Raw genomic sequence first — 9,573 nt, forward strand, 5'->3', positions numbered from 1 at the left:
GAAGTACTAAGTGCTTTTACTTAAGCAAAAGTAGTAATAACACACAATAGAAATACTCTGTTACAATTAAAATACCTGCATTCAAAGTGTAAGTTAAGTAAAAGCACAAGAGTATTAGCATTAAATGAAAGTATACAAAGTGAAAGTAGTCATTATGCAGAATGGCCCATTTCAGAATATTAGATTACAATTAGTGATAGATTCATGTACATATCTTTGTAATGTTGCAGCTGATAAAGGTGGGTTTAATTTGAATTACTTTGTATACCACTGTATAGCTTGATCTATAAATATATATGTTATTTCATTTTGTTTATAATATTTTGTATTAATAATCTGAGTCTGTAAAGTAACTAGTAGCTGAGATTACCAAATAAATGTAGTGAAGTAGTAATAAGGTATCATAAAATGGGATTACTCAAAAAAAGTACCTCAAAATTGAACTGAAGAACAGTACTTGAGTGAATGAGCTTAGTTACTTCCCACCACTGCTTAAGATGCACTCAATAAAAAATCACTACTTCTGAAAAATTGGAAAATATGTCAGTAATCAGACAGCTAGAATGGACAAAACTATAGGTGACACAATGCAGACACTGTATATTTTAGACATAACTAAAGTACATCCGCAAACACATCTGAGTCTTTAAAATAAACAATGTGAAGTTGGTGTGAGGAACTGAAACTTGACTAATGTTAGCTTATTGAGGGACAACAGAAAAAACGGTTCCGCTATGCCCCCCCCTCCATATATCTGGTTATCGATGTCAAGTGCTCCCTGTCGAATATAAGCTGCACTCACAGTTTTCCCCATACAGACCTCAGGAGGGACGACATTCAGCCCAAAGCCTGAAAATAACAGACGATGGCCTTGCTCAAGATTGCTTTGCTTCTCTTCGTTGGTCTTGAAGGCTGTGGTGAGACTGTAATTAATTGTACTAAGATGATGAATTATGAAGTGAATAGTAAAAAGACGTATTACACTGAGGACTAATGATGAATATTTCCCCCCGCAGCTCTGACTTCAGCTTTTAATGTCGATGGTTTGCAAAATGTTCCAGATTCCTTGAGAGCAGTAAGTTTATAATAACTGTTCTCGTAAAATGTAACGTATAAAGGTAAAACTACATGTTTTTGCCACTGTGACTGATATTTTATTGTAGAAAACATGATGAGACTGTTATTACTGATGCAACAATACATAATTAGCATTTTACTGTTGTGTCTGCGGGAGGTTGAGCTGTTTTTGAGCTATTTTAAATATGGCAGTATAACCATCTCAGATGTTTAGAGTGGAATTCACTTTGTGTTGGCACATCTGAAACATCTCGAGACACCCCAACTAGACAAACAATGTATTTCATTTTATAAACTATTTGTATTTTTTAATGTAAAATCTTAATCTGTAAAGTAACTAGTATTTATCCATCAGATAAATGTCGTGGTGTAGAAAAAAAGTACTTCTTGGAACTGTACTGGAGTAGAAGCGTAAAGTAGCATACAATGGAAATACAAGAGGAGACACGTGCCTCAAACGTAGACTTAAAAGGATACTTTTCCCACTTTAAACCAGCTCTGTATCATGGCAGTATGGGCAATGTGTGCAGATGAACAGTGATAATCTCCCCAGATTTCTGAAGACCTCAGATGCTATGAGCTCCGTGCGCTGTGGCCATGGAAAGAAGCCAAACACTGATTATCTGCACACACTGCCAACGCTGCCATGACACAGAGCAGTGCAGTCAATCTTCCTCTATAATCATATTCAAATTCCTTATTATTTCCAGTATTCGAATATTGTTACACCAGTATGTGACGTGCCATAAACTACCATCTATAGCTTTTACCGATCTCCAGTGAGAGCTGTTATTTCTGACAGTGAGTTTATGATTCAAAAACCTTCTTTTATTCATCAGATCTGATGCTACAAAAGCATTTGAGGGGAACGTGATGAGTAGTGTAACGTCAGCCAACACGTTTATACAAATGCACATTGGAATATTACTATTTGATTCATACGCAACTTGCAGCTCTCGTTCCAACAGTCTTAACACAGAGCTGGCTTAGATCAGAAAAATATCTCTTTAAGAATTGTACTTTAAACGTAGCCTATAGTTATTTTCTAATGACAGCACTATAAGACAATATGACACTTTAAAACCAACATCCCATTCTTTTAGAGAAACCCTGCATTTATAAGCCCCTTTCACAGAGCCTGTTCGGTGCGAGGCTGTTGCGCCTTTATTACGACTTGCCATCTGTGTTAAAAGGTACAAAGACAAAGTGGGGAGGCAGATCAGTTGCTCCTTTGAGCTGGCAGCGCCGAACCAACATCTGTGCTAAAGGGAAAGTCAGCATAGTGGAACAACACGCACCAGTGATGCGCCAGCTGGTTCATAGGAGGGTCAAAAAGTGACAAAGCAGCTTTAATAACTAGTTATTAATAACTTTCAGAAACACTGCATGCAATAGTCCCCCTACTCTTTTCTCTTCCTCTCTAAAACATGAACACAAACACAAACACACACACACACACACACCGACAACGACTCCGACACACACACACACAAACATAAGCGGGTGTCGCGGTGCTGGAGTCTCTGTCGTCCTTTCTACTGACAATTGTTCTTCCGTGGTGTATAAAGTTGGCGGTTTGTGGGTTCAAGTGGTTGATTAATATTACAGATCGGCTCTCACACGCTGACCCCTCTTTTGTTTCCGGAACAAACCCGCTGCAATGTGAAATCACACACTGAGGCGGCATAATACCACCTTTATTTGGTTCTGTGTGAATAAACAAAGCTGGTGTTATGCTTGACCTGTGTGAACGGGTCTTTTGAACTTGTAGCATACACAGTGAAATGAAAAACAATGCAACAAATGTATAGAAATAGTTGACTTCTTTCAGAGAGAAGGGAGATTTTGCATTTCTTCAAAACTCAGGAAGTCTCTTCACTCCTGGTGCACTTTCACTCCTCGAAGATTCAAAGTGTAAAACTGTCACATGGTTTTCAACCGTTTCACTTCTAGCAGAAATGATACATCTACACACACGTGTCTTCCTCATGAAATATCACCAACATTAAATATAATAAGATACTGTTCACAGATATATCGTATCATATTGTCTGTGTGTGTCTGTGTGTGTGTGTATGACTAAATTAGTTAAAGGTGGATGTATTTTCATTTTGTGACTTTCTACTCAGAATGGGGACGTCTGCCAGGACTGTACCCAAATATTTGAACTCCTTGTTGACCTGTTTTCCAATGCAGACCTCCAGGTGAGTACAATATTCGACTAAGCAGCAAAAAAAACACATTATTTGCTCAGTGATATTTTTATTTATACTGTGTCTGTATCCATATTCATAGGTCAAGATTGAAATACACATTGTGTTATCTCAAGTGCTTGCTTACATCTGGGGTTGAATAGTTTTCCTTATTTTTAAAAACACCTTAAATTCCACCTGTTTTTTATCAGGTGAAGCACATTTGCACATTCAGATATGCAAATAATTTGTAACCAGTCATGCGTTCACACAGTGAAGTTCAAGCACATACAATAAAGTAAAGGTCCCCTTCTCTTTTTGGTGCCAAGCCACTTCCACTTCCTATTTTCTATGGCTATGAAAAGTTGAAATGATATTTCACAGGCAGTTTCATTTTCTCACTTGACCTCAAAGATCCTCTTTCCTCTGAGTTTAGCGTGGTCTGTCGGGACTTCCATCGAAGTCCAAAGAGAGAAAACTTGGACTGGTAACTTTCTATTGGTTACTATAAGATGTATACATGATTTTGAGTCACACATTATTCTAGAAAGACATTTCACCACCTTAATCTCTATTTTGGTGAAAACTGTGGGTTGGGATCGAGTAGCTGTAAATAATATATAATATATATATATAATTACTTCAGTTCTGTGATTATACCAAGTAATATCTTATTCACAAGACACATTTTAAAAACAAACAAAAAATGTAAGCAACGTAAGACCAGGTAACATAGAAAAATAAAATCTCAAGCCGTTAACTAAGTCTTCCCAGAGAGGTCTAGTTTGTAAAGCATCTGCATAGTGGTAGCAGATTAAAAAAATATATAAATTATGGACAACGAACAAATAACTTACTTTAAGGAACCAATAAATGATGAAATGATCAAATTGTGATGTTAGCAGGGCGATTTTTATGCAGCCTCACGCTAATTTCAGATATTTCCATTTCAAATTGCCCTTTAACAAACATTTGTTTTTACTTCACAATGTCACAACTTCAACACTTGAGCTAGCAAGCTCCTGTAAACTGCAGAAATGCTAAATTAATAATAAAAGAACCAATCAGCTCCTATAAATGAGTCCACAGGCATGCTATCTAACCTAGCTTGACAAAGCTATAGAGATCCAATAAAATAAACTATTTTGCTGTAGTTCGAAGGTAAAAGCCAACTCCTCCTGTAAAGGGCGATTTTGCAAGAGGCTTTGCATTGCACCTGCTCAAATCTGATGTGCAAAGTACATTGTTTGTCCACTCTTGTTTCATCTTTTGCAACCTCTGCATGTCTTATAGGCTTACAATTAAACATCCAGATCATGGAGTTTAGGAAAAAGAGAGGAAATGACTCAGTGAAGAACAATTTATGGACAGATTTAGATTCACAGTATTGTCCTGAGAACCACACACCTAATTTAGGGCTTTATTTCAGAAAAAGGTGATGGGTGGCCTTGAACAAATGTGTGACCAACTGCCTGGGCCGGCTAGTAAACTCTGCAAAGATGAAGTGGAGAAGATGCTTCCGATGGTCATCACCTTCATTACTGGTGTTGTGGTAAGTTTCGTGCTGGATGAATCATCCGGGTGGAGTCTCCCAGAATAATATCAAGAGTAAAATACTAACGTGTTTTCTGCAGTCTTTGCTGTTGGTGCGACTCTGATGAGAGGTCTGATCTCAACACAACTCTTGCTCTCTAGAAACCAGCAGAGGTCTGCAAAGTCCTTGGGCTCTGTGACTCCTGTGACAAGCAGGAGAAGATGCTCCGCTATTTTGCCAAGGAGGCCCTTCAGGTCGCTATGACAAGTGAAAATGTAAGTGGATTCAGTTAGTTAGAAGGGCACGTTTGAAAAGAACAATATCACACGTGGAAAGGCTCTTTGTGCTTTACTCCCTCTGCTGTTTGTACCAACCAGGCGCAGGCACAGACCACAACAGAATGCACCTTCTGTATGTTTCTCATCAAGACTTTGGAGGACTTGCTGCCTAAGGAAAGGACTGAGGTGAGTCACACTCATGAAGTGAAAGAATGCATATGCACATAAACAAATACAATACCTCTTTGTCCTGCACAGCCACACATGGAAGTAGACGCCTGTGCCTCCAGGCAGACAGCATTGCAAGAATCAATACTAAAAAATGTGTCAAACAGGCAAAACGGCTTCATGTTCTCCATTTACCGCCCCCTTTTTCTAATACTTTTGCAGGATGCTGTGATCAAGCTGCTGGAGGAGATCTGTCATATTTTGCCCTCTTCTTACCGAGATCAGTGCGACGCTATCATTGGCAAGTACAGCAAGACCGTGATGGAGGCGATCCTGAGCTACGCCACCCCTAAGACCATCTGTGCTCTCATCCACATGTGTAAAGCGCAGGAGGCTCCTCTTGTAGGTCAGTCGGCCTTTCCTTCAGCAACGTGTGCAGCGCTACATCTTTACATTATACTTGTTTTGTCAGCCCACCAGTTCAAACCCAACAAAGACTCCACAGCAGATTTAGACTCATAGCATATGACTAATAACATTGATGATTGCTCTGTTATCCCAGTAGTAACATCGTGGCAGTGGGCAATCAGCAAGGTCCTTGAAATGATACAATGATCATTTCCACCTATATAAATAACAGTTGGCTCGTTTAAAGGCAGAGTTTCTGAAAACACGCTGTGTATATTTATATAGCACCTCCGCCTGCTTTATAATAAAAAAAGACTCCTGTTTGACAATTTAAAATGGCCACTGTAAGAATGATCTTACCCAGATACAATTATATTATACAAAACCCATCTGGTCACAATTTATAAAAGCTGGAACCAACAAATGTTGATAACGGACGATCCATCAATGATCAGAATGAGTTGATTTCCTGCCCATCCACAAGTCAGTTCTAATTACATATATACAATTATTATCATTATAAAAATATGTTGTTTTTTTTTCACTTTCAGACCCATGCACTTTGGCAACGTACAGGTGCAAAGACTTAAAGACTGCCCTCAAGTGTGGAGTAAGTCAAAGACTGTTCAGCTGTACACTTGTTAAGCTTCTGCACGCTCAGATGTGATCACATTTACACTTTGTTTACTCTGTGCAGACTGCGTTCTACTGTCAGAAATTTGCCTGGAAGCCTCTCAACGCACTTTAAAATGTTACGGTAGGTGGAATTTTATGACAATTTTGTGATAACTTAATCAGTGTTATTAAAAATAGAACACACAATGCCACGTAAAATATCTCAACAATGTCTCTTTTCAGGCTGGGACTAAAAATCAGAGTCAAACTCGGTGCCCCCACGGACGACCCTGATCTCTACATGGAATTGCAAATATTTCTCTTACTGCTTGATACCTGTGGCATTCTGTCTGATAGCATTTCTCTGCGATACTGATTTGATATCTTACGACATTTTTATTTTTGCATTGTATATACTGTCGGCACTGAGTGAAGAAAACCAGAACAAAAAGTGATATCCGATAGGATTATTTGAACTTCAGGCGTAAAAGTAATGTTGAACAGATATTAAAGTTAAATGTGTGAAAGGGAATTATAACAAAACTATTCCTTACACTTAATAAGAGTGTGCTATTTTAACATTTTTGCACTTACCTCTATTCTATATATAAAGCTTCATTTGCTTTTAAACTTCTTGTAATCTTTCCAAGTCAGATAATGCCGGAGGATTATCAGAATAAATGTTATTAAATAAACATTACAAACATCTGACCTCTTCTGATGTTAAATAGCATTTAGAAAAATTCTGCTTTCACTACTTAATATGAATTTGTCATAGCCACTTTGTCAAGTCATTGGTGTGTCAAGTCTCTCATGGCTGTAATGAGCTGTCTATCACCTGCTGGATTATCCAGTTTTACCATATCTACGATACGATACGATATCTCAGGTAAAATAAGGGAAAAATCATGTACTTTATCAACATCACTCCTTTATGTACTAGCATACGGTATCAGCATTGATTAGTTGTTTGGTGATGATCACTTAAAGGGACACTGTGTAGCGTTATGAGTAATTTATTAGGCTTCTTTAAATCAATCTTCATTCATAAATAAGTCCTCATTGATGTACCCGAGGAGAAAATACTAATACATGCTCACACTCATGATTCAATGCAGTTTGAAGTTTGTTTGAAACAACGTTCATCACCCGAAAGAAAACTCGACGAGGTAGAATTGGATGACATGTCATAGCTTCTTGGCACAAAGCGCCTGTCGCACGTTTGAAAAAGCGAGGCACGAGCACTATTCAGTTGAACGCAATATACAATTTTGTGTGTATGGGTGTATGAAGACAAGAGACACATCCCAGCAATTATAGTAAAAGTTCAGCTGTGAATCCTTAGATCTGTGCAGTGCTCCTCCAGGCCTGCAGGAGGACCCGGCAGGAGCAATCTCGAAGCACCATCAGGGTGAAGAAATTCTACCTCTGAAATATTCAAAGCCAAGTGATTATTGTAGATTATTTTCTGCAGCGCTCCTGTTGTTTATTAAAAGAGTGTTTTGAAAGACTTACCTACTGGCCCCGGTACCAGCTCCTCTCATAGTAAAGGCCATTCAAGCCAATTACAAATGCAGTCCAAATGTAAGGAGCCCATTGTGCTGCATTTTTAATTGAACTCTACTACGTTGTCGGTGCTTCGTTTTATGTTTAGGGACTGCTATAATGCTACTGCAGAGGTTTGGTGTTTTTTTGAGCAGTATTAGTGGTTAATAAAAGCCATTTTAAGGCCTTCACTATTCTGCCCGTGCTAATCAGTGTTAGCCACGTCCGGCTGTTAGCGACAATACCGGGATTTCTCCGTTAATAGTTGTTTCACAAAAAAACTCCAAGGCTTATTTGAAATATGTAAGTGCCAAAAAGGACAATGGGATGATTTTGCGCAGGAATTAATCTTTAAGCAGGCTATTGCAATGTAATATGAAAGACAAAATTAATAAGTTTTTCAGCCCAAAAAAATGGACATAGACTAACTCTAATATACTATTCATGCAATAATAACCATAAACATTATTCAATGACAGTTAACAGTGTTGTATTATTACAAGGAGTCTCCAACTAATGTTTATCATCTACTGTAACTTTACACGTCCCTGCCTCTCAAACCATGAAATGCTCACAAGTCATTTAATCCAAGTCAAGTCTCAAATCACTTTAGTCCATGACCTCATCTCTGGTATTCCTTTACCCTTCCCCAGCAGCCCTCTGGATCTAATAAGCAGCTCTTTTCACAGGTCTGAGTCCCAAACCTGGTGATGGTAAAAGTCCAACTTTAGTTGCAATGGTTTCTGAACCCTGAACTTTATTTGCTATTTCAAAGTAAAGTGAAGGTGTTTTGTTTTTATCCAACAAAAAGTCTCTTAATGAGTGTAAAGGTTTGCTTACAGTAGGTTCAGGCGTCACTGTTGTTCATCAACACAGAATGAAAGCCAGAATAAATGGTTTTATCTCAATGAACTTGAGGAAGGGATAATCACTGATACCTACTTCTACCTTCACATTTTACCATCCTTATTTTCATCTACAGCATTTTGTCATTTGCTGTTTGCAAGAATTTCAACTATTAAGGCTCATTACATAAACTAAGGTTGGATTCAATGTACAATATGATTCTTACATGAATCAGCTTTACAATTCACAATAAACAGCCAATAGCTTGAATGAAGAGTGTTTATTTTCAAAGGGTATCGAAAGAGAAACTCAACAATAAATGACAATGAATTATTGAAGAGGGACATTTCAGGGGCAGGGGATAGGGGCAGTGCAGAAAATGAGAAAAGGCACTTTTACACATTCAGCAAACACACTGACAGACTCACTTCTAATCATTAGTAAAATGATTTCACAGAGATGCTCCTTAACACGGGCAGCAAGAGACCACGTAAACAGGCTGGTTTCTCTGTACAACACCAACCAATCATTCGTCTCGTCTGTGGATGAGCTAGAGAATGCAAACATTTTGTAAAAAAAAAAAAATCTTTGGAAGATTGAATAATTTCAGTGGATGCTCACTCAGACATGGATTCATTTGAAATGCTCTCAATAGCGCTCAATGGTTCCTTTCTGAAGTTTCTCTGCAAGTAAACTCAAAGAACCAAAAGGTGAAGCCAGACGGGGCAAACTAAAGACGAGATATCAGTGTTAGCACAGTAGAAAAAAAAAGCTTTAATTTCAGAATTATGAGGACACAGTGCCATCTAGCTACACCATTAGGACAATTTTTTTTAGACACACTAACTGCACAGAGAGCTCAGACCTTGTATCAACTGCGGTGATTTTAATTTAAATGTGAATACCTCAT

The 9,573-nt window shown here is 38.2% G+C and overlaps 1 protein-coding gene across 1 annotated transcript; it reads left to right on the forward strand.

Annotated features, from left to right (window-relative positions):
* Positions 1-780: 780 nt before the first annotated feature.
* Positions 781-8,777, forward strand: sftpba (surfactant protein Ba). The gene is made up of 10 exons (XM_083930290.1): positions 781-917; positions 1,017-1,075; positions 3,207-3,281; positions 4,699-4,821; positions 4,965-5,078; positions 5,181-5,267; positions 5,472-5,655; positions 6,209-6,267; positions 6,355-6,414; positions 6,516-8,777. The coding sequence occupies exons 1-9, from the start codon at positions 866-868 to the stop codon at positions 6,403-6,405; spliced, it is 804 nt and encodes a 267-aa protein (XP_083786416.1). The 5' UTR covers positions 781-865; the 3' UTR covers positions 6,406-6,414; positions 6,516-8,777.
* The last annotated feature ends 796 nt before the right edge of the window (positions 8,778-9,573 follow it).

The sequence above is a fragment of the Echiichthys vipera genome (genome assembly GCF_963691815.1).
Source record: "Echiichthys vipera genome assembly, chromosome: 16".
In the NCBI taxonomy this organism is placed as follows: Eukaryota; Metazoa; Chordata; class Actinopteri; order Perciformes; family Trachinidae; genus Echiichthys; species Echiichthys vipera.

Excerpts from the sequence above, each read along its gene's own strand:
- sftpba (XM_083930290.1), top strand. The coding sequence starts at position 866 with ATGGCCTTGCTCAAGATTGCTTTGCTTCTCTTCGTTGGTCTTGAAGGC. Across the intron at positions 918-1,016 it reads CGTTGGTCTTGAAGGCTGTG|CTCTGACTTCAGCTTTTAAT; the intron begins GTGAGACTGTAA and ends TTCCCCCCGCAG. Across the intron at positions 5,656-6,208 it reads GCAGGAGGCTCCTCTTGTAG|ACCCATGCACTTTGGCAACG; the intron begins GTCAGTCGGCCT and ends TTTCACTTTCAG.